The sequence below is a fragment of the Myotis myotis genome, unplaced genomic scaffold, assembly GCF_014108235.1.
Source record: "Myotis myotis isolate mMyoMyo1 unplaced genomic scaffold, mMyoMyo1.p scaffold_m19_p_3, whole genome shotgun sequence".
Lineage (NCBI taxonomy): Eukaryota > Metazoa > Chordata > Mammalia > Chiroptera > Vespertilionidae > Myotis > Myotis myotis.
The window spans coordinates 5,985,506-6,010,041 of NW_023416335.1; the positions used below are offsets into that span (position 1 = coordinate 5,985,506).

General features: G+C 49.6%; 1 protein-coding gene across 1 annotated transcript in view; it reads right to left on the reverse strand.

Annotated features, from left to right (window-relative positions):
- The window catches only part of ENPP6 (ectonucleotide pyrophosphatase/phosphodiesterase 6), a 73,686-nt gene extending 52,280 nt beyond the window's left edge, over positions 1–21,406 (reverse strand). Inside the window, exon 1 of the mRNA XM_036301576.1 lies at positions 21,083–21,406. Coding sequence (XP_036157469.1) covers positions 21,083–21,323 — 241 coding nt within the window. The 5' untranslated portion in view covers positions 21,324–21,406. The remainder of the gene's footprint in view (positions 1–21,082) is intronic.
- Positions 21,407–24,536: the final 3,130 nt, after the last annotated feature.

Sequence of the window (24,536 nt, forward strand, 5' to 3'; positions counted from 1 at the left end):
CCTGGGAACATGAGAGCCGTTGTTTTAAACCACCAGAGCCCTGGGCGACTCACCAATTTGGAATTCAGTGAAAAGGCAAACCATCATAATTTTAAGTTGGGTGCCTACTTGCCTCTTAAAATATTCGGGTTTGCAAAAGACTTAATTATACCCATTTCTGCTTCGTATTCTTAAATCCTGGGCTGGGTGTGGACGGGCCTGGGGAGAAGAGGCAGAGAGGGTCATGGAGCTGTGTCGGAGGCGACCCTGGCCACTTCCGTGGGCTTTGTCATCTGCTGGGGGACAAAAATGACCCCCTGGACAGACGGGCAGCAGAAACCCTTTCTGTCAGGCGTGGGGGTGGGATCGGAAGAGAAAGGCTTACAAGGACACTGGCTGAGATTTAGGATAACGCCATTTCCGAGTAACTTGAAACAAATACAAAGAGGCGTGTACTGAGTTCCTACTCAGTGTCAGGGGGCATGAGGCACCTGAGTGGGAGGTAGGCGACTGGGCCCTGCCTGGGTGGGACCACCAGGCCCCCAGGCCTCAGAACCAGGGGCAATCAGGAGGGACAAGGGGGGGGGGGGGCGGGTTGCAGCTCGGTGGGGGGTCAGCTCCCAGATGTGGTTTATCAAAAGAGGCCTGTTTAAGCCCTTTCCCCCAACTGTTCAGCCTGGGCCGTTTGAGATAAGTAGCTAAGTGTCTGAGGTTGAATCCTCTCTTTTATACTCAAACCCAGAAGCGCTAATTGTTTGCATTGTCCATTGAGACACACAAAGGAGGGATTAAAACAGTTGGTTGCCCATGAGGTGGCTCAGTCTGGAGGAAGCCCGAAGGCAGAGTTGCATGCCTACGGGTGTCTGTGTGTGCGGACATGTGCCATGTGCGGGCATGTGCCATGTGTGGGCATGTGCTGTGTGCAGGCATGTGCCGTGTGCATAACACAACCACCACCAGGCTGTCTGAGGGCCAGGCGCAGAGGGTGCTGCCCTGAGAGCCATTTCCCTAAAAGCGGGCGGGGAGAGGCAGCGGGAGGTCATGGGAGCACATGGCAGTTTGACCTCACCGCTCTGTGACCTGAACAGTAATTTGCTATGGCCCAGCCTTGGCCTCCTCGCTTGTAAAATGGGTGTCACTGTGCCCGCCGTACAGGGTTTCGTGAGGATGGATTGAAATAGTATTTGAAAGCGCCTAGCACTGAGCCTACAGACACATAAACATACACATACTTAGACGCCTGGGAAGTACACATTCTGCCCCCTGCTGGGCTGAGTCTGGCTGCTTGTAGGTAACAAAGGAAGGCTACAGGCATGCCGCAGGGACAGAGGCCACCTGCGGTCTCCTTGGTTCCCGTCTCCCAACCGGAGGCCATGGGGTAAAAGCTGAGTGATGCCTGGGGAACAGCAGTCTTCTGTTGGGTCCTGACTTACTCACTTCCTGGCTGGGTGACCTCAGGCTCGCTACTTACCCTGTCTAGACTTGACATCTTTTGTTTGCAAAAAGGCCCTCCCATAGCTCCCAAGGTGATTAGAAAGATCAAGCAAAGGCATCAAGATTAGAAGGGAAGAAGCAGCTGTCTTGTTGGCAGTGTGGGCGAAAGGGGCCACAGCTAACCTGACAAGCTCAGGGAAGGCCTGCATGGCAGGGTCTTGCAAACTCAAAAGACCTAAAGTAACCACAAAGGATGGCCTGAAATTAAACTTGAACTGGAAGCAGTTATGGTAGGTGGTCACCTCCTAGACCTGTGTCTTCCCTGCAAGGTCAACTTTTACCTTAACTGAGCGTCTTGCTTTTTTGCATCTATGATAACATATCATTGAAATGTCAGGGCAACTTGTAACTTCCCTTTTTTCCAGACCCCTCAGGGCACAACCAAATGTCCTGGGTGCCAGGACAGATACCACAAAGTCCTTCATTGTTATTGTTATCATGTTAATTGTTGACTGTTAACTATCCTGCACCCACCTCAGTAAAAGAAGGATGTGTCGCCCAACTGACATGGCTCAGTGGTAGAGCTTCGACCTATGAGACCAGGTCATGGGCTCAATCCCCAGTGTAGGGCGTGCAGAAGGCAGCTGATCAATGATTCTCTCTCATCATTGATTCTCTCTCATCATTGATGTTTCTATCTCTCTCCCTCTCCCTTCCTCTCTGAAATCAATAAAAATATGTTTTTTAAAAAGTATGTGTCTGTAATTTTACTCTTTATCCAATCTCAGGTTTCCCCGCTTTGCTTTCTCCCACCTCTCTCATCTATCACCAGTGGATTTCATGTAACCCACCTATGTCTCCTCCTTTGATTGCAATGTAAAAAAAAAATAGACGAAAAACCGCCTTTCTCTGAGCATTCTCCCCAATCAGCTGAGATTCTGCTTCCCACCAATTGTTGACAGTTTGGCTCAAATAAACACACAAAAATTATTTACAGGTTTGAATGTTTTTATGTTAACTGCTGGAATTGTGACCTTGTATATTCTTATATCAGAGAATCCTAAGGAATCCATAAAATACCATTAGAATCATTTTTTTAAAAATTCGTCAAAGCAGCCAGATACAAGATTAACACCCAAAAACCAATTGTGTTTTTATATGCTGAAAAAGGAAATTAAGAATTCTGTTCACAATGACATCATAAATAATAAAGTGCTTAGAAATATTTCACAAAAGTGTGAGCCTTGTGCTCTGAAAATCATAAGGCATTGCCGAAAGAACTTGGAACCTGACTAAATGGAAAGATATCCCGTGTTTATGCATCAGAAGACAATATTATTAAGAAGGCAATACTTCCCAAATTGTTCTATAGATTCGACACAACTCCTGTCAAAATCCTAATTGGGTTTTTTGTTTTGTTTTCAGAAGTTGACAAGCTCATCCTAAAAGTGATTTGGAAATTCAAGCAACTCAAAATAGCTAAAACAATCTTCAAAAAGAAGTACAAAATGGGAAGAATTATCCCAATTTCAAATTTCCTACAAAGCCAAGTAATCAGGACAGTGTGGTTCCAGCATAAGGATGGAATACAATTGAGGGCCCAGGAATAAACTAACTTTTATGATCAGTTGATTTCTAACAAAAGTGTCAGAAAAAAATTCAGTGGGAAAGGAATAGACTTCTCAACAAATGGTGCTGGGACAATTGCCTCTCATTATACACAAAAAATTAACTCAAAATGGATCACAAACCTAAATGTAAGCACTAAAAGTATAAAAGTCTTCATGATGTTGAGTTAGGCAATTATTTCCTAGATATGATACCAAAAGTACATGTGCATATATATACACACATGACTTCATCAACATCAAATGCTTTTGTGCTTTAAGACACTCCATCAAGAAAATGAAAAGACAACCACTAGCCAGGAGAAAAGTATTTGCAAATTAAAATCCCTAACATATATCCAAAATATATAAAGAACTCCTACAACTAATAATAAAAAGACAAATAACCCAATTTTTAAAAATAGATAATAGAATTGGAAGACATTTCTCCAAAGAGGTTATAAAATAGCCAACAAGCTCATTACATTAAGTGCATTCACTCATTAGGGAAATGCGAATAAAAACCACAAGGAAATACCACTTACACCCAATAGAGTGACTATCATATAAAAAAAAAAATGACAAATGTTATCAAGGTTGTAGAGAGATGAGAACCATCATGCATTGCTGATGGGAATGTAAAAATGCTACAGCCAACAAGCATTAGCAATTTCTCAAATGTTAAACAGAATTAGCATATGATCCAGCAATTCCCCTTCCAGGTGTGTACCCAGGAGAAATGACAACATATCTCCACACAAAGACTTGTCCGTGAATGTTCACAGCAGCATTTTTCACAGCAGCTGAAAAGTGGACACACCCATGTGCTCATCAGCTGGCGAATGATGTGGTCTGTTCATGCATTGAAATGCTTCTTGCCAATAAAAGGAATGAGGTATCGATACAACATGGATGAACCTCAAAAGCATTATGCTAAGCGAAAGAAGCCGGACACAAAAGGACACGGATTCTGTGGTTCCATTTACATGCACTGTGAAGGCAAAACCCTAGAGAAATAAAGTAGATTAGGGCTTGCCCGGCCAGTGTGGCTCAGTGGTTGAGCATCAACCCATGAACCAGGAGGTCATTAGGGCACAGGCCTAGGTTGCGGGCTCGATTCCCAGTAGGGGGCGTGCAGGAGGCAGTCAACTGGTGACGTTTCTCTCTCATCATTGATGTTTCTGTCTTCTCCCTCTCCCTTCCTCTCTCAAAATCAATAAAAACATTTTTTTTTAAAAAAAGGAAGTAGATTAGGGCTGGAGGTGGGAATGTTGAGCACCTACAGGACACAAGGTCTCTTGGGGTGATGGAAATATTCTAAAAGTATATGTGGTGATAGTTGCACATCTCTGTGAACATACCAAAAATCACGGAATTGTCTGTGGGAGGTCTGTGTTTCTGAAACAACAGCTGATACCGCCTGGTGGGCACGCCTTCTTCTGGGACGTTTTATTGTCTCAAACTGAGCCCGTGGGAACTCACTGTGAGTGTGTCTCTGGAGGGGAGGGGAGCAAGGAAGGACATCTGCCTTTGGGAGAAGCAAGGAAGAGAGGAAGGCAGCACAGAATTTGCAGGACCTGGTGCCAAATGGAGCAGTGGAATCCCTTGTCCGCAAACTATTAGGAATTGCAAAGGGGTGGCAGCGGAGCAGAGAGCAAGCACGGGACTCCATGTGAGTGCCCAGGTCACACGCCACGAAGCTGGTCCTGGTGGAAAGGCACGAGGGAGTCAGCTGGGCCAGGGAGAGCCAGAAATGGGGAGTACTGCTTGGGGAGGCCCTCCGTGGGGAGCACTTGACAGATGAGAGACACAACAGGGATGGCTGGAATCCAAGCACGAGGTTTCCAGCTCAGAGCTGCAGAGTCTGGTAGGGACCAATGTGTGGGCATAGGGGGAACCAGGGTGGACCGATGGCCAGGCTGCTGCCAGTGCCTTGGGACTCTATATGACCCAGGACCTTTGTGTAACCCCAGAGGAGGAAAGGTCACCCACTACCCACCAGTAGTGTCTGAGACTGAATTTTTTTTTTTAATTTTACCCTTTAAAAAAAAAATAAAAAAAAAAAAAATATATATATATATATATATATATAATTATTGATTTCAGAAAGGAAGGGAGAGGGAGAGAAAGATAGAAACATCAATAATGAGAATCATTGATTGGCTGCCCCTTGAACGCCCCCTACTGGGAATTGAACCTGCAACCCAGGCATGTGCCCTGACCAGGAATAGAACCGTGACCTCTTGGCTTAGTAGTTGACACTCAACCACTGAGCCACACTGGTCGGGCCTGAAACTGAATTTCTATTGAGTCCAGTGGGATGGGGGTCAAGACCAGAATTGGGTTCATTTTTTTTTACTGTGGTAAAATAAACAAATACAACATTTATCGTTGTAACCATTTTTAAATGTATAGTTCAGTGGCATTAAGTACATTCACATTGTTGTACAACCATCACCACCACCCATCCTCAGAATTAATATCCCAAACTGAAACCCTGTCCCATTAAACACTCCATTTCCCCAGCTCACAGTATCCACCATTCCACTTCCTGGCTCTGTGACCTTGTCTAGTCTACCTACCTTATGGAAGTGGACTCACGCAACATGTGTCCTTTTGTGTAGTGTGTTTGACTTAGAATGTTTTCAAGGTTCACCCGTGGGTTTAGATTTTTGTTAAGAAAACCAAAGCACATACTATTTCTTAGACACTCAAGTTTGTGAATACAGATCGGTTCACTAATTCATTAATTATACCCTAAGAGTAGCTTACATTCTTGTCTAATTCTGAGATTTTTCTCTCTCTCTCTCTCTCTGATCTCCACACAGTCTTGCCCTCTCTGCAGAGCCTATCAAATCCTTGAGCCCAGGTTCATTCTGGCCCTGAGGCCCAAGGGCTTGACTCCAGGTTCCCACATTCTCGCCTTAGACTCGGATGGCCTCCCTCAAACCCACATGCTCAGCGATGTCAGAGTAAAAAGAATAAATCAATCAATAAATAAACAAACAAACAAATAGAAAGAAATGTCAGAGTAATTGTCTATTCCTTTCCCACTGAATTTTTTTCTGACACTTTTGTTAGAAATCAACTGATCATAAAAGTTAGTTTATTCCTGGGCCCAAACTCTCCTCATTATTGCCACCTGTCCGAATCCTGCAGGCTTTACCCAGACACCATCACTTCAGCGAACCTTCCCTCCTCACCTCACAGCCTCAGAAATGGGCTGTGCGTCCCCTGTGCCTATTCTATTCTGTCCCGTGCTTGTATTTATTTCCACATGTATTTATTTAGTTGCTCCGTCTCAATTACAAGCTCATTCAAGACAGGCAGAGGCCATGTCCCAGTCATCTATAGAACAGCCCCTCTCACAAAGTAAACGTTCAATATAGCCCTCCATGGAGAATGTCCATATACAAATGTACTGTGTGAATATACGCCGACATTATATGTTGTAATAATTACCAACTTCGGTAGTTCTGACAGTCAGCAGTAAAGGCGTCCATGAATACTTAGATTAGAACACAATCTCCAAGCCCCACCCAGCTCTGAAATGTTACTACCTGAAAGTCAAGGCCTTTTAGAGGAGGGACATCTTGTTGTGGAAAAGAAAGCTGGGTGAAGGGGAGCTGGACCCGGGCTGCAGCAAAGCAAAGGGGAGGACTGCGCGTTCCCAGACAGGCCTCCAACAAAAACAGAGGTGACCGAGCAGAGGTAGAGAGATCAGGCCCCCAGGGGGTTCGCCACTGGCCCCTGGTGACCTGCAGGTTGGGAATCAGTCCAATGTCTGCTGATGGAATCACAAGGCAAGTTTTCAAGGCCCCCACACAGTCAAACAGGTGGTTGGGAAGTGGGTAAATAACACCATCTTTTGTTTTCATCTGATTATCTTGGCTTTCAGCTTCATGTTGAAATGCATGTTGACAGTCTGAGAGTGAATTCTTTGGAACAAGATTCCCTTATCTGTTTCATCAGAACTTGGCGAGACCATGTCCGGAGTTTAAAGAATAGCAGCCGGCCTTCCAGTGTCACCATGGCCCTGGGAAGTAGGGAGGACGGCTGGGCGGAGTCCAAGCACCACCCCAGCATTCTAAGTGGTTCTATCTCCTCTCTGACCAGATCTGTGATAAAATCTACAAGAAAGCTTCCTGGAATCTCATCTCCACTTCAGCTCACCCATCCTGGAGATGTTAACGGGGTGAGAGAAGAACCAGAAGCAACCCCTGGAGGAGCCCACCATGGAAGAGCAGAGAGCTCAGCGTCCAGCGGAGAGCTCGGGCAGGGAGGCGGCCTGGGTCCACAGGCAGGCAGGGTCGGAAGGGACACCTGGGCTTCCCTGCCTGGCCCCCTGAGGGAGGCCGGACCTGCCCGGACTCGGAGACCTGTGCTCGGTGAGCTTCTGCCCTGATCTCGCTGCAGGACCTGAGTCTCAGGGCTCGGTCTCCTGTGCTGCACAGTGAGACGAATAAACGCACTCGAATTTCCAAGGCATCTTCTGCTTTTCACATTTTGTAACTCTGAACGCCTTCGGGGGCAATTCTGGGTCAGGATACTGTGGGTTTGGTTACATATTCCCGAGCTCCTCTGCATGGTTTCCGTGTTATATTTTACCGACAGATGCATGCGGAAACGAACTCTGAAAGTCACAGGCAGACACGGCCAGGGAGGGCTGCCATGGTTTGGGACAAGGCCAGCTGGCCAAGCTGCAGGGGAATGGGCCAGACGGGGAGTAACCGGAACCTGGAATGAGCTCCACCACCGATCCCAGCTACACGGGGGCAGCCCTGGGTGCTGGGAGGCCATGAGGACAGGAGGAATGGGCTGTGGTGTTGCTCAGGGCCCCGACAGGAGAAGCATGCTCAGTGTGAAGGGGAAGAAGGGAACTTAGAGGCTCTGGAGTATGGCTGGGGTCTCGTTAGTAAACAGTGGACCCTCAGCAGATGAGGCGCAACAACAAAACCCTAGAGGCCAGAAGACAGACAGATGGCATGAGTCTTCCACCGTGGGGTCCGGCAGAAGTCCAGTCCCTGGCACTGACCCAGCGCAGTCCAACAAGCGCCAAGCAAGTGTCTCCTCCGAGCAGGCACTGGGCCCAGACGCTGACACTGCCCACATTTCACATGGCCCTGCCCTTGAGCAAGTGTAGACCACACGCAGGGTGGGGTGCAGGCTGGCCTGCAGGGGAGCCTCAGGGAGCCACCTGGGGAGTGGGAGCTTCAGGGCTGAAGGCGAGGTGGGACCTGGTAGGTTGCCCTAGTCCTGCTTCTCAGAGGAGTAGCTTCCGGGGGTGAGAGTGTTCAAAGGACAGTGACAGCGCCTACACCAGGGGCCTCCTGAGCCCTGGCTGTGCTGTTGGTAAGCCGGCAATACAGACCGAGCAAACCAAACATTGCTTTAGGCCCCCTGGGCTGGGGGGCACCATGTAAACAACCCTTTTAAGGTGATGCTATTTCCCTAAGTCACAAGGAGAGCGCAGTGGACAGCATGTTTGTGTCCTTGCACACCTCATCTATTGAAATCTGATCCCTAATGTGAGGGTATCAGGCTAAGGCTGAGCCTCTGGGAGGGGATTAGGTCATGAGGGTGGGGCCCTCGTGAGTGGGATTAGTGCCCTTATGAAAGGGACCCCAGAGAGCTCCTGCCACCTTCCTGCCACGTGAGAACTCAATGAAAAGATGGCCATCTACAGCCTGGAAGAGGGCTGCACCAGCACCAGCCCTGCTGGCGCCGCCATCACATACGCCCAGCCTCCGGAACTGTGAGGGATACATGCCTGTCGTTTGTAAGACGCCAGTCTGTGGTACTGTCACAGCGGCCTGAACTCAAACAGTGGCTTAGCCAATGCTAAGTTAAAATGTCTGCTATTCAACCAAAGATGAGCAAGTTCCACTGGATCCAGATAACTCTTTCCATTTGATATTTTGAACAGATAAGTCATATTGTTCAAAAAGAGAGACAGCTGCCCCATAGATTTGCCTCTCATCTATCCAGGGGTCCCTCCAATAGGAAACCACAGCCTAGTTTCTATGTACCTTTAAAGATAGGTTTTCCCTCCTGGTGGCCTCCAATGGTGGCCCCTCGGGTGCCTGCTGTCTCTTCCCTCCCTGGGGAGTCTGGCTGGATCAAGGGCAGGGGGAGCTGCCTCCACACACAGAGCATTCCTGACCACAGACTGGGGGACGGGTGTGAAAGACTTAAAATAACTGACTGTGGCCTGGCTTCCGGGAACATCTCAGCTGAGTGGCTTAGTGGCATTCTCCAGGGAGTGCTGGGACCAAGCACAAGGACCCTGGTGACTTCTCTGAGGTGCCACCGTGTCCTGAGGTGCCCTTGCCTCTCCCATCTCCCCTCTCCGGTGGACTCCGGGTGGGGTGTGTTGCAGGCCAGGGGCATAGCCTAGAGAGGGTGCGCCTCCTCTACCAGAGAGAGCACTGGGGCCCTGGAGGGAGTTCACGTGGGCGGGGAGGGCGTGCGTGCGTGGGTTTTCATTGTTCGGGGCTGAGGAGCGGGGTGGGACGGGGTGGGCAGCATGCTGCAGGCTGGGCCTGTGCTCTCCTAATGAGGCACTGCAAGCCAAACATTTGAGGTTTCCTCCCAAATTCCTCTGTTTGCTTAAGGTTCGCCTTCTGCCATGAAATCGGAGTGTTCTCAGTCCACCTGAACGCCAAGCCCTATGCATGCAGACAGAGGCTCAGGGAACAGGAGCGCAGCACGCGGGTGGCCTCGACTTGACTTGTGAGCATTATCTGGAAGCAGAGCCCACGGCCGGGGCCCCCTAGGGAAGCACTGTGGGTGTCTTGCCCACTTTATCCACAAGCACGGGACCTCCCTCTGCTGCCTCCCCGCCTGCCGTCGGCAACCACAGACCACGTTCTCCAAATGTACAAAGAGGTGGGCTTGCGACCATCAGGGGAAGACATGCAGGTTGTCACTGAGCGGCCCTTCCAATCACCCTCTCCCTCTGCCCTGCCGTGGCCCCAGTCTCCCCGGACCCTCCCCCGGCGTCCCCAGTCCTGGAGCAGAGGGCCTAGGCCAGTGATGGCGAACCTATGACACGCGTGTCAGAGGTGACACGCGAACTCATTTTTTTGGTTGATTTTTCTTTGTTAAATGGCATTTAAATATATAAAATAAATATCAAAAATATTAATCTTTGTTTTACTATGGTTGCAAATATCAAAAAATTTCTAGATGTGACACGGCACCAGAGTTAAGTTAGGGTTTTTCAAAATGCTGACACGCCGAGCTCAAAAGGTTCGCCGTCACTGGCCTAGACCATCCCAGCACACTCCGCACTCACTGAGCGCACAGCTAACCCCAGGGTGCCGTCTGCCCCGCCTCCGGTGGAAAGCAGTGAGAACTGAGGACAGAAGAGGGTGTGGCTCATCCAAAGTCCCAGGGGGTCGCGCAGACTAGGAGAAGGAACCTGGCCAGCCTGTCACTCCCCCGTGCTCACCCCGTAGGCTTTCCAACCTGCCTCCCATCAGACATTCTGGTGGGACCACCTGGGCGAACAGACAGGGCTGCACAGACCCAAGGGGACAGGCAGGGGACCTGGGCTCCCACACACCTGGAGCATTCGCCCCGCAGCACAGGGCCGGTGCCCTGAGGCAGATGCTCACACACATTCTCACCACCACCCGCGGGGCCCCCTCAGATCCCGCGGCCTCAGGAGGGCGTGCTCTTAGGGGCATGGATGGCCTGGGGTCGGGGAGCTACTTCCTCAAGTGCAAAGTACCCGCAGTGTCCCGACCCCAAGTCTGTGTGCGATGTCCGCCTGGCAGCCCTTGGTCCCAATGAGCCAGCCCACGCGCGGGCCCGGGCCCTTCCGCGGCCCCTTTCTCCTCCCTCTGAAAAGGGCTGAAGGCAGGAGGTGGCTATGATCAAGCACAATATCCTCCAGGAGCCAAATGCTCCAGGCAGGACCCAGAAAAGCCCCCCAGCTGCCCGCCCGCTTGGGAGATGGGAGACAATGGCCCCATTCACGACGGGGACTCTGAAACCCAAGGAGGTGCTGCTTCATGTCCCTGAAATAAACACTCACATGCTGACTCAGGCTCCCTCGGAATTCATTTCCAACCCCCTTTTACCCATGCGTGGCACATGGCACTCCTGCTGAAGCCGGTACCGAGAGGCAGGGTCCACCCTGCTCCCAGCAGCCTGGGCGGGAGGGCATGGGCCTGTCACTCAGGGGTGGGGTGGGGAGGTCAGCCCTGGTTCACGGCCTCGGTGCCTCTGGTGGGTGGACCTTCTTAAGAAGGGGCTTGCTCTTCTTATAATCAAAAGCTTTCACCACATTCAGAAACTTTTCCCACCACCCTAACCACTCCCTCTTCAGGCCACCGGTTCCCAGCAGCTGAACGCCATGTAGCAAGAGGTCCCTCCCTCTCATCACCATGGAAGCCAAGAGAAACATGCCTTCTGAGAAGTGGCCCTTCAGTGCCGAGAGGCCTGTTGAAGGGAGTTGAAATAATGACGTGCCAGGAGAGATTAGTCTTGCAAATTCTTGGAACACACTTTTTTCCCAGGGCATGAGCCAGCTAGCGCTTTCCAGGCTGCTGTGGCCCGACACCTCCCTGACCCAGCCTGCCTCTTTAGGCAGCTTGACCAGGACCCATTTAAGACAGCGGTTCTCAACCTGTGGGTCGCGACCCTTTGGCGGTTGAACGACCCTTTCACAGGGGTCGCCTAAGACCATCCTGCATATCAGATATTTACATTACGATTCATCACAGTAGCAACATTACAGTTATGAAGTAGCAACGAAAATAATTTTATGGTTGGGTCACAACATGAGGAACTGTATTTAAAGGGCCAGAAGGTTGAGAACCACTGCATGAAGTCCTCAGTTTTCAGTAGAAACCTGTTGTTAGGTGTCCCTGAGAAGTAAGTGACAACATTTAGAAAAAAAAAAAATCATGCAGATGAGAAGACAGACTTAATTGTGCTTCTGTGAGAGGTGCCCTCACCAGCTGAGTGGCAAACAGGGCGATAAGAAGCCCATTGCCGGGGGTCCCCTGGGACTCACAGGAGCAAATTCTCTTACCCCTGTGGGCATTCTACACATTTCTGGGCTCTCCTTTAAGACGTTGTCTCTGATCCCCTAAAGTTTCAACTCCAGGTAGATATCCTACTCCAACTTGAAATCTATTCTGATGAAACTTTACTTCCCCAATAAACAGTCCCCCAAACGTTCTCATCTCTGCTCATAAGAGTCCCAGACTCCTGAATATCTCACAGCCTCGGGATTGATTCAGGATTTCTTACTTTTCATTCTTCCCTGTTCACCCATTACCCGATCAGCAAGTTCTGCCTCAAGGGCACCCTTCCAATTCAACCCCTCGCAGCCATCAAAAAGAAAAGATGCCAAATGTTTCCAGTGGAAAAGGAGAAAAGGACGAGCTCATTGGCTTATCGTCCATTCAGCTTTCTTTTAAAAAAAACAAACACACACAAAAAAACCCATGTTTTCATTGATTTCAGAGAGGAAGAGAGAGGGAAAGAGAGATAGAAAGATCAACGATGAGAGAAAATCATGGATTGGCTGCTTCCTGCACACCCCCTACTGGGGATCAAGCCCACAACCCAGGCATGTGCCCTGACCTGGAATTGAACCCTGACCTCTTGGTTCATGGGTCAACCACTCAACCACTCAGCCACACGGGCCGGGCTCAATTTAGCTTTCAAAGCCTTCCATCAACTGAATGTCTTTAAAGAAACAAATGCATCCCCTCTAACCCTCTATCCCACACCTGAGTGCTGAATGGTTTGAGCACCTCCCGTCTTGTGAATGCATCTCTGACTTTGCTTGTGTTATGTCCCTCAGATCAGTCTTTACAGATTTTTTTTTTAAGACCTGGCTCAAAATTCATCTCTTACTAACAATCTTTCCACTCATCCTCAGTGTTTAGTTCTAGTTCCACCTTCTCATGGAAATGTTCAAGACCACGGTAACCCTCCCTGAGCTTCAGATACAGATATCGCTAATCCATTCATTTTAATTAAGACCCACAAGGTTCTTCCAAAGTGCAACAAGTACCCATTCCATGTCTGTGACACAGCGCTGTGATGTTAAAGATGATTCCTGCGCCCACTGCGGGGGGTTGAGGGGAGGTCGTACACCCCCGACTTACTGGCATCGAGTGAGCAACAGGACTTGCTGTGGCCAATAAAATGTTAGTGGTGTGACTTGTGACACCACTAGGCAGAAGTTTTAAGCACTATCACATCATTTAGCCATCACATCGTTTAGCCATTTTCCGTTTTCCCTTGGCCATGTGACCAGCATGTGTTATTTAGAAACTGCTTTTTCAGCCTGGGTCTCAAAATGAAGAGGAAATGGGGCAGAGTTAACCCTCAGTGCTCATGCACATGCGTGAGAGGTACCCCTGAGTTGTTGTAAGCCTCTGGTATAGTAAGCCTCCGGTTACTGCAACACGGGTTGGCCTGATCTTCCTGATACAGTGTGTAATGTGGAGAGTTTTCAGAATGTTGGCTTTACACGTTTCTCCTTCTGGCCTCACCACAAGCCTATTTGGCCAAGTTTACTTTCTCCATTCTACTGATAAATAATATCAACACTCAAAAGAACTGCTTCAATTCCAAAAGTCAGAAAGTCACATCATAGATGAGCTTAGGTCTTCTGCAGCAGACCCATAGCTCTTTCCACTACGTCAGGTGTTATGGGTCGAATTGTGTTCCCCAAAAAGATACATCGAAGTTCTATCCCTCAGTGTCTGTGAGTGTGACATGATTGAGAAACAAGGTCTTCACAGATGTCATCAAGGTAAGATGAGGCCATTAGTATGACTGAAAGAGAAGAGACACATACAGAGACACGCGGGGAGAATTCCTTGTGACAGGGGAGGCAGAGACTGGAGGGATGCAATGACACATCTACAGACCAAGGCAGACAAGCACAAGAAGCCAAGAGGAGGTGTGGGACAGTTCTCCCAGGAGCCTTCAGAGAGAGTGTGGCCCTGCCAACACCTCGATTCTAGGTTACCGGCCTCCAGATCTGTGAAGAAATCGTTTCTATTGTGTTAAGCAAGCCACCCAGCTTGTGGGAATTGCTTACAGCATCCCTAGGAAACCAACACACCGGGACTACCTCAATCTCAGGGCAGAAACCACCAGAGAGCCTCAGTACATAGGTTTGGGGGTGGCAGTAGTCTGTCTAGGAAAACCTTCATTCTATTAGCAGCCTAGTCACCATCCCACCTTTCTAGTTTCCACGAGCTGTCTTAACAACGTGCCACAGCTGGTGGCTTCAACAACAAAAGTCAGATTTCTCATAAATTTGGAGGCTAGAAGCCCAAAGTTAAGGTGTCATCAGGGTTGGTCCTTTCTAAAGCCTCTCTCCTCAGCTTGTAGATGGTCATCTTCTCCCCGTGACTGCTCATGCCTTCCCCCTGTGCCCCCCTGTGTTCTGATCTCCCCTTCTTACACAGACACCAGTCATATTGAGTTAGCCCTCCTACCACCCCTTACTGACCCCATTTTAACTTAATTACCTTTTGAAGGACCCTAGCTCCAAATACAGTCACAATCTAAGCATTGATTGGGGATAGGGACTTCAACTTATAATTGGGGGTGGGGGGGAGGGGGCACACAATTCAGCCCGTACACCATGTTTCAAATATCGAAGTAGCCTCTCACAATGCCCATGTTGACAGCTTGGCCGCTTGAGCAATCTGAGAACACAGGGTTGCCCTGCCAGACCCAGCCCTGGCCCGATAGCCAGGACCACACACAGCCTGGCCTGCGCTGTCCCCTCACGGCTGTTTGTGAGGTTCTGAACCACTGGCCTTGCTCACGCTTTGCTGTGCCCTCGGCTTTCATAGCTTCAGCAATCTTGGCTGGAATTGGGCTCTCTCTCAGGCTGTGCCGATGGCTAGCATTCTGGTTAAATTCCCAACAGCCAGGCTTTGATCCCTTACTTGGCACAGCTCCCTTCTCCTTTCAACCCTCTTGCTGCCTCCAACTTTATCATCAAGATTTGAAACAAAATCGATAGACACCGTTTGAGACATATGATCACTAGACATAAATGGTAACCAGTTCACCTCAATGACTGCTAATTGCTTAAATAAAACAAAGCCTAATTCCAATTTTTCCTTCTCAACATTAATTTAGGAAGATCTAAAAATCACTTACTTATATGTGAACTCTAAAAAAACAACACAAAAGAGCTAATGAAAGAAAATAGAAACACTCATACAGAGAACAAACTGAGGGCTGCCAGAGGGAAGGGGGTGGGAGATGGGTGAAAAAGGTCAAGGGGAATAAGAGGTACAAACTTCTATTTAAAAAACAATTAAGCTACTGGGTAGAGTGTACAGCACAGGAAATACAGTCAACAATATCACAATAATTTTGCACAGTGATATGTGGTCACTAGACGTATCCTGGTGACCACACTGTAAGGTATATAAAGGTAGAAGCACGGTGCTATACGTCTGAAACTAATAAAATATTGTGTGTCAACTATATTTTAATAAAAAAAGTGTTCAAAGAATTACAAACAAATGTTGCCATTGGCCTTAGCAGAACAGTGCCATGCCGCTTGGAAACATACTCGACATTCTAACGCATGATCTGGATGGAACACACCGCTGTTTTCCTTCCATGGAGTCTATGTGGAACTTTACTTAAATCAAATGTGGACTTAATTCAAAAAGAGAATAACCTTACAGGAAGATCCACAGTAATACTAACATAGACTGCACCCCAATCGCAGTCCCTCTGTGGTTGTATTTTTAACCACAGTGAAGTTGAGCCACACACAGCTCTTCCCGAAGAGAGCTCATGCCCCCAGTAAGACAGACTGACCCACACAATGCTCGTGGCTGTTTCTCCCAGCGCAGAGCCCACCTCCCTCAGAACGCGCTCACATGTTCCTCCGAAAGGAAGAAAAACCCCCTCTCCCTGGTCCTCTGTGGCATATTAGGAAACTACCCGTTGGTCTTTGTGCATTTGTTTGCTAGAGTTGCCACAGACTGGGTGGCCAAACAACAGAAATCTACTTCTCAGTTCTGGAGGCTGGAAGTCCAAGACCAATGTGTCGGCAGGTTTGGTTCCTGCTGAGACCTCTCTCTGTGGCTTATGGACGGCGGCCTCTCACAGTGTCCTCAGGCGGCCTGTTTTCTCCTCTTCCTAATTGGGCCCCACTCTAAGGACCTCGTTTTAACTTAATCACCTCTTAAAGGCCTGATTGTTATTTTTTAAATATATTTTTATTGATTTCAGAGAGGAAGGGAGAGGGAGAGAGAAATAGAAACATCAATGATGAAAGAGAATCACTGACCGGCTGCCTCCTGCACACCCCAAACTGGGGATCAAGCCTGCAACCCAGGCATGTGCCCTGACAGGGAATTGAACCATGACCTTCTGGTTCATAGGTCAATGCTCAACCACTGAGCCACGCCTGCTGGGCTAAAGGCCTTACCGTTAAGTATGGTGACACTCTGAGGTATTGGGGGTTGGGACTTCAGCACACGAATTTTGGAGGAACACGGCAGTCCTTGTCATTCATTTTAGAATATTAGTAGGTACTTGAGGTGTTTCCCATCCTCAACGTGAGTGTAGGCGCTCTGAGTAAAAGGCCCTATTTTAGGATCCTGTTTCCCCAGGGAGTCAATGGTTTGATGGATTTTCCCGATCACTATGGGAAGTTGTGTCCTGATACAAATATAACTTGAAGGAGAACATAAAATCAGCTGCAGGGGCATCATGTCAATGACTGGGCTCAGTTTCCGAGCTTCCTTCCACATCCTGTGACTGTTCATTTCCCATCACCAGCCACGTGGCTTCCCATGAAATTCTCTTCCCTGGGAGTTTCAGACATTTGCTGCCTTCTTATATGCAGGCCTCCCAAGACATGCCATCCTAACTTGTTCTAGTTCCCTCCGTATGGCTCGTGTTCACATCTGGTGGCACCTGAGATCCTGGCCTGATTCAGGCCCGGAAGCTGGGGAAACTGAGGCAGTGCAATGCCTTTTGCCTCAAGTCTTCCCGAGTCACCCGGACGCTGAGAGGAGTCAACCCCAGGTCTTCCAGCTCCAACCAAGGCTCTTTCCAAGAACCCAGGCTTCCTCCTCCCACTAAGAGAAGAACACCAGGGCCTTGTGTCTATGGGCAACAATTCACGTAATGAAGTGAGATCGTAGTCTCGCCTATGAATCCTGGGGAACCCTGAAACAGCCTCCCTTTCAGTACCCAAAGCATCTAGCATGACTCCTTTGTTGGTTCATAAAATGCTCAAATGCTCAAACCATATGTTCAAGTATAATTCCCCATGGTTATATTCTTCTTTACATTAAAAAAAAAAAAAGAGGAGTTTTTCAACATCGGGTAGAAAAATAAGCATGAATATTGGGGAAAATGGTCTGCACTTAGCCCTGAGTCGGTTCCAGGACAGCAGAGCTGACACCAGCTTCACGGCCTGGTCTCTCCCTGCCTTCGCTTCATCAGTCGGTACCAGAAAGCCCTGCCCGGAGTCATCCGCACATGAACGCAAGCCTTGCTAGACTTGTCCTGTGTTAGTATTGCTTCTAGAAAAGGGGGAAAGCCGGCCTAAGTTTCAAGCAGTCTTTCCCATCAGAGTATACATTTTACCATCTAAACATACATAGACATAACACGGAGCTTCCTGGGGGTAACATCAGTTTGAAAGTGTGGTTTGGGTTGAAACCCAGATATCAACCCAAGCTCAATTAATATTTGACAAAGGAGGCAAGAGCATACAATGGAGTCAAGAGAGTCACTTCAATAAATGGTGTTGGGAAAATTGGACAGATACATGCAAAAAAAGAGAAACCAGATCAACTTACACCATACACAGAATAAACTTAAAATGGATAAAAGACTTAAATGTAAGTCGTGAAACCATAAAAATCCTAGAAATCATAGGCAGCAAAATCTCAGACATCTCTCATAGCAATATGTTTACAGATACATGTCCTAGGGCAAAGGAAACTGAGGAGAAAATAATCAAATGGGACTACATCAAAATAAGAAGCTTCTGCACAGCAAAAGAACCATCAACAACATGAAAAGGGAGCCCACCGTATGGGAGAACATATTTGGCAAAGATACATCTGATAAAAGGTTAATATCCAAAATATATAAGGAAACTCATATCCAAATATCCAAAATATATAAGGAAACTCAACAAAGGGAAGACAAACAATCCAATTTAAAAAATGGGCAAACGACCTAAATAGACACTTCTCCAAAGTGGACACACAGAAGGCCAAGAGACATGAAAACATGCTCAAAGTCACTGATATCAGAGAGATGCAAATTAAAACGACAATGAGGTAACATCTCACACCTGTCAGAATGGCTACCATCTACAAATCAACAAACGACAAGTGCTGGCGAGACCGTGGAGAAAAGGGAACCTGAGTGCACTGCTGGTGGGAATGCGGACTGGTGCACCCACTGTGGAGAACAGTATGGAGTTTCCTCAAAAAAATTAAGTATGGAACTGCCATTTGGCCCAGTGATCCCACTTCTAGGAATATATCCTAAGAAACCCGAAGCACCAATCAGAAAGAATGCATGCACCCCTATGTTTATAGCAGCACAAATTACAATATCTGAGATCTGGAAACAGCCCAAGTGCCCATCAGGAGATGAGTGGATAAAAAGCTGTGGTGCCTCTACGCCGTGGAATACTATGCAGCAGTAAAAAAGAAGGATCTCTTACCCTTTAAGACAGCATGGAGGGACCTGGAGAGTGTCATGCTAAGTGAAATAAGTCAGACAGAGAAAGACAAGTATCACATGATCCCACTCATATGCAGATCTAAGTAACAAAATAAACTGATGAACAGAGTGGGTCCAGGGACATGGAAGCATGGAACAGAGTGCTCAGAGGGAAGGCGGGGGAGGGTGGGTGGGTGGGAGGTAATCAACCAAAGACCTTGAATGTATATATGCATAACCCGTGAACCCAGACGATAGGGTGCTGAAGGCCTGGGGCGGGGTGAGGGGATGGGGCCGGCTGGAGGGGGTTAATGGGGGGAAGGGGGACATATGTAATACTTTCAACAATAAAGAATTATTTTTAAAAAGAAGAAGAGGAGGAGGAGGAGGAGGAAGAATAAGAAGAAGGAGGAGGAGGAGGAGGAGGGGGAGGAGGAAGGGAGGAGGGGGAGGAGGGGGAGGAAGGTAAAGATGAGATCTTTGTCAAGCACTTTGGGGCGCTGCACGGTCCACCATGGAAAGGACGCGTGACAAGAGCCACCCCTGAGCCTGAGGCGTGCTCTGCGTGGCGGGGCTCGGTGCACATCACTCCTGGTGCGAACGTCAGGAATGGGGGTCCCACAGACAAAAGCCCGTGCCACGGGCCTGGTCCCTCTGTGCAGATGGCAATGGCCCCTTTTACTCCCTGGAGCCTGACTTTCTGAAACGGATTTTGTTCGTTCTGCACGGAGATCGGGGGACTGCACGTGGCAGCTATGAATGGGGCCTCCCCGCGAGGCTCCGAAAGCAGCTGGAGGGGGTGGTCTGCGCGTGTGAACCTCCCGGGACAGAGCTGCAGTCGGGCTGCGACACACAATGGCATCTATGTGTGCCCCGCGGCCTGCACACGGCTTCCCGACGAGGGGGGACGCGCGCCCAGCGGGGACCAGCAGGCTCTGTCCCCCCTCCTCACCGCAGAGAGGCTGCTGTTTGTCTGCTGGGGAAATGTTTTAAAATCAACAAATGCATTGTTCGCTTAGGCACAGCCTGGATTTTTCCCCCTCTCTCTGCCTTCATTTCTAGTTCTCCAATGTCTCTTTCCTCTTTAACTTTACGGCATTTTTATGTGCCTGTGCACAGAGGACCCACACATGAAGTCGGATACGTCAATTGTCTTTGCAGACTCCTATGGCTGTGCTGGGCTGTGGGGATCCATGATGAGATATGGAGTTCTCGTCCCCTTCCCACGCACATAACTGACAGTGTTCCCTGTGCTCAGAGCACATGGCCGAGTTCAGCCATCACAGCAGTAACAGTGCGTTCTCAACAGCCCCCCTGACAGTCTGCTAAATTCTTTCTGGAGCGCCTCGCTGGCCCCCACAAAGGTTATTGGAAAGCCAACCGGAAGCCAGGAAGCCGACTGCGAGCGCAGAAAGTCCCCGCTATGCAGACGGGGCGAGACCATGGAGTCACTGACACTCCGCAATCCCCAACGCAGGTCCCCTTGGGCCCAACCCAGCGTCCTCGCACCCAGGCGCAGTCCGGGTTCGCTGGCGTTTTTGTTCTTTTTTGATTTCAGAGAAGAAGGGAGAGAGAGAGAGAGAGAGAGAGAGAGAAACATCAAGGATGCTGGGGACCGAGCCCGCAACCCAGGCACGTGCCCTGACCGGGAATTGAACCGTGACCTCCTGGTTCACGGGTCGGCACTCAACCACTGAGCCCTGCCGGCCAGGCTTGTGCTGCTTTGTTTTCATAACAGATGCTACAAGTTAAAAACGGGAATCTGAAGCCCACCACAGATTTTTCCTTCTCTGTGCTAGCTCACCTGCCCCCAAAAGGCCAAAGAAGGGCCAAGTGGCATTGCTGAGTGACACTTCGCGATCTGCCGGAGCCATCCCCCCCCCCCCCCCGCCCCTGCCCCCAGCGGTCCAGGAATGCACGTGGAACTTGCACAGCCCAGCACATGGATAAACAAGCCGAATGCCTCCCGGATGACAGATGACTGCAGAGCGAGGGGACGGGAGGAATTTGGTACAGACACACGAGGACCAATGGACTCTTTAAACCTGAACTTGGAAAACATGGAGTGCGCTAGAATTTTGAGCTGAAAACCAAATAACCCCCTTTTTAAATCATCCATCCACGCAGCTCTCCGTTCTCCGCTCTCTGAGAATCCAAAGCAGGTCGTGGTGAGAACACAACCATGAAAACAACCACCTCGGCCTAGAACACAGACTGACTTCCTGTCTGTCTCTGGGGTCCCAAGAGACTAGGGGAACCTGAACATTGGCATCAGAGTCCGAGGCCAGGCGCTGACGGACCCCTGTTGGCCGCCAGCACCCTCCTCCCCGCCCAGGAGAGCAGCAGGCACTCACCGGTCATCAGGGTGTAGTAGTTGGGATAAGAGAGCGTGGGGAAGTCGGGGGTCAAGTAGTCGGCTTTCACCCCCCGGCTCACAATCTCTTTCAAACCAGGCAGGGACTCCAGGGCCTCGTCGCTGATGTAGTCGGAGCGGAAACCATCCAGCAGGAACACCAGCAGCTTCCGGGGGGCAGAGGCCGGCTGGGCCAGGCCCAGCGCGAGGACCAGCAGGAGGGCCCGGAGCGGCACTGCCATGCTGCCAGGAGCCTGCCGAGCCGGCTGGCACAGCCGTCGCCTTGCAAAGACTGAGGATGGGGAATCTGTAGCTCTTCTCTCTTCTAGGGGCTGGACCTTGACTGCTGGCCTTCCTGAGCCAAGTTCACTTTCAGAATTTAAAGGTACAGCACCGTGTTTTTTTTTTTGAGTCCTATCTGAGCATTTATTCCAAGCAGCAGGTCAGCCACAGAAATCTGCTCTGCAGCCCCCCAGAAGCCAGCTGCTCATATATATATAGGGTAGGACAGCGATTACATAGGGAAGCAGGCGTGACAGGCCTGGGGAAGTGGGAGGCTGGGGTGGGACCCCCTTGTTTGGGCAACAAGGTTGTTCCTCTTTCCGTGATAACAGGCAGCTCTTGAATGGATTGAACCCCATTCCAAGGGTGGATTCCCCCCAGGCCCAAGGTTGACTCCCAGGTCCCCAGGGCACACAACTCCCAGCCAGGTCAGAACGTCCTTTCTGTAATCAAGGCAATCACGGTTAAAGGAGCAGGATTAATATTTCCCATCACCATAGCTAGTCGCCAATACTCTTTTTTTTTTTTTTTTTTTTTTTTTTTTTTTTTTTTGCCCCTAACATTTCCCCATGGCTATTTCTATCATCTCGTATCTACGAGATTAGTTTTAGATGAAAAGTCTCATCGGGCTGGACCACATCTGCTTCTGCCTTGAAAGCAGCTCCCAGGGATGGAATACAGCACATGCGGGGTCCTGGATATGTTTTCTATCAACGGAGGATTGTCAGGAAGATTAAAGCAGCACATTCCTTTAAATTCCTCCCAGCCCTGGTTATGCCCCAACAGCAAACAACCTACTGCTGCCTGATTCTCTAGGACTGCCTCCCTCACCTGGCTCAGCTCCTGATGTATCCCGTGGATAGCCCTGGAGGTGGCATTCAGGGCTCTTACCTTGCTACACACCAGCCGGGTCACTTCCACATGAAGGAAGGCTGCGAGTCCCAGCATCACAGACGTGGTCCCAGCACTACATCCAGCGGGGCTCCACGGGTGGGCACGGCATCGCAGTCCGGTGCAACGGCCGAGAGAAGTCTCTTTTGGTTCGGACCCTTGGTGCTGTTTCTGGGGCTCCAAGCTGGTCGGTCATCTGAAGGAACAAGGCCTCCCGGTACAGCACCCATTTTTAAAAAACATCCGTGCTCACCCTTTACTGGAAAACCAGGAGGCTGACGCCTTGAGAGAAGCTGGATCCACAAAAAAACCCGGAATTAATGCCAAGGGAGACGGTGCAACCTTATTATTTTGGGTGAATGTTCCAGAAATACAGGCGCCCACAGAGAGGCGGAATCTTAGAAGATGACAGAAGGCCGCACGGATTTTGCACTCGGGTTCACCCAAGGGAGGAGCCCAGGGAAAGGGCAATCTTTTCATTTGCTGGCATCCCACTTCTTTGCTCGATTTAAACTCTCTTACACGTTGTCACCTAACAGTTTAGGAATGCAAACCTCTCCACTCCGTGAATAAACCAAACTCCGTGGGCATGTGTGTGAACTTTTCGGCAAATCCCTGGCCCTAGCACTCGCAAACCGATGGTTTGTCTGGGTCTCGGACACCTCTGTCTCCGATGCCACTATCTATAGTGTGTGTTGCTTTATTTTCCAAGTTGCTGGTGTCCAAACCCATCCACGGGAGGGAGTGGATCTCAGCAGAGCTGGAGCACCAGAGAGGAAGTTCCCACATGGGCCAGCAGGGGGCACTGCTGGCAGGTTGTTCGGAGGCAGCATTGCCCTGGAGGCAGGCAATGAGATGGAGGCCGGAGGGTGGGAGTTTGCGATGGAAAGGCAGAGCTGGGAATGATGCAGGCTCCACCCCAGGACAGGTGGAGGCTGAGCAGGGCTCAGTGAAGTCCAGCGAGGCACAGGGTGAGAGCCTGAGCACTAAGTGCAGATTCTCACGGTGCCCCGGGCGGCGGAAATGGAAAAGGCTGATGAAATGTGCATGGCCCACAGCCGGTGCTTCACATGTGCTAGCTGTGCTTCGCATCACAACGTGGCTTGGGCCCTGGTGAAACGGGCAAGGCTCAGGGCCACGCTCCACAGGGACCGAAGGCAGGCGGACAGCAGCCACCTGACCCGGATCAAGTCTGAAAGCCTCTCTCATCCCGCCCTCTGCCCGTGCCTTCCCTTCTGTTCTCCCGTATTTGGAGTCTAGCCCTCGCCCGAGACACCCGAGACCACCCATCACTTTCTAAATTGTGTGACAAAAAAGAAAACACACGGCCAAATTCCCATCCCCGTCTCCGCTGACTTAGGCACCAGACTTCATTTTCCCCATGAAAATATCGCCTTTTACCATTAAAAAATAAGAAAAAGAGGGGCGCTTATTCTTAATGTGTGTTACCTTGAGAACGCGGTGTTATTTACATTTCTTTGAGTCTTAGGAGATTGTTGTTATTCTAAACAGAAAACATAAAAGGGGTGGAAGAGGGACAGAGGGAGGGAGGGGGGAGGAAGGCAGGGAAGAAGAAGGGAGGGGAAGGCGCTGAGGAGCTGATTCCATGCCTGTCATTGTCACACAACCTAAAGAAGAGCTTCCTCCTGGAGTGAGTGGGGAGGGGGCAGCAGACAGGCCCAGGTGTTTCCGAAGCTTCCGGACTGTGAAGATAACAGCTCAAGGCCGCATAGTCTGCCTTGGGGATGACCTTGGGGCTCACTTGGGGAGAGGTGAAGGATTCTTTTTTTTTTTTTTTAAATATATTTTATTGATTTTTTTACAGAGAGAACGGGAGAGGGACAGAAAGTCAGAAACATCAATGAAAGAGAAACATCGACCAGCTGCTTCCTGCACACCCCCTACTGGGGACGTGCCTGCAACCAAGGTACATGCCTTTGACCGGAATTGAACCTGAGACCCTTCAGTCTGCAGGCCGATGCTCTATCCACTGAGCCAAACCAGTTAGGGCAAAGATTCTAAATCCTAAAGATGAATACAAAAGGGGCACCCACTTTCCTCTGCTGCTGGAGCGGGGGGGCGGGGGGGGTGCAACCCAAAATACAGCCCCCCTGAGCGCCTGATCCAGCTGTGAGGAGGCCAGCCCTTCACTGACTCGCTCTCCTTGGAGTCCACAGGCCCGTAGGTCCCCAAGGCCCCACCCATCACACTGTGACGTGTCTGGGTGGCGGCACTGCTGATGTGCCCTGTATTGTTTTATGATGATCGTATGGTTTTATGAT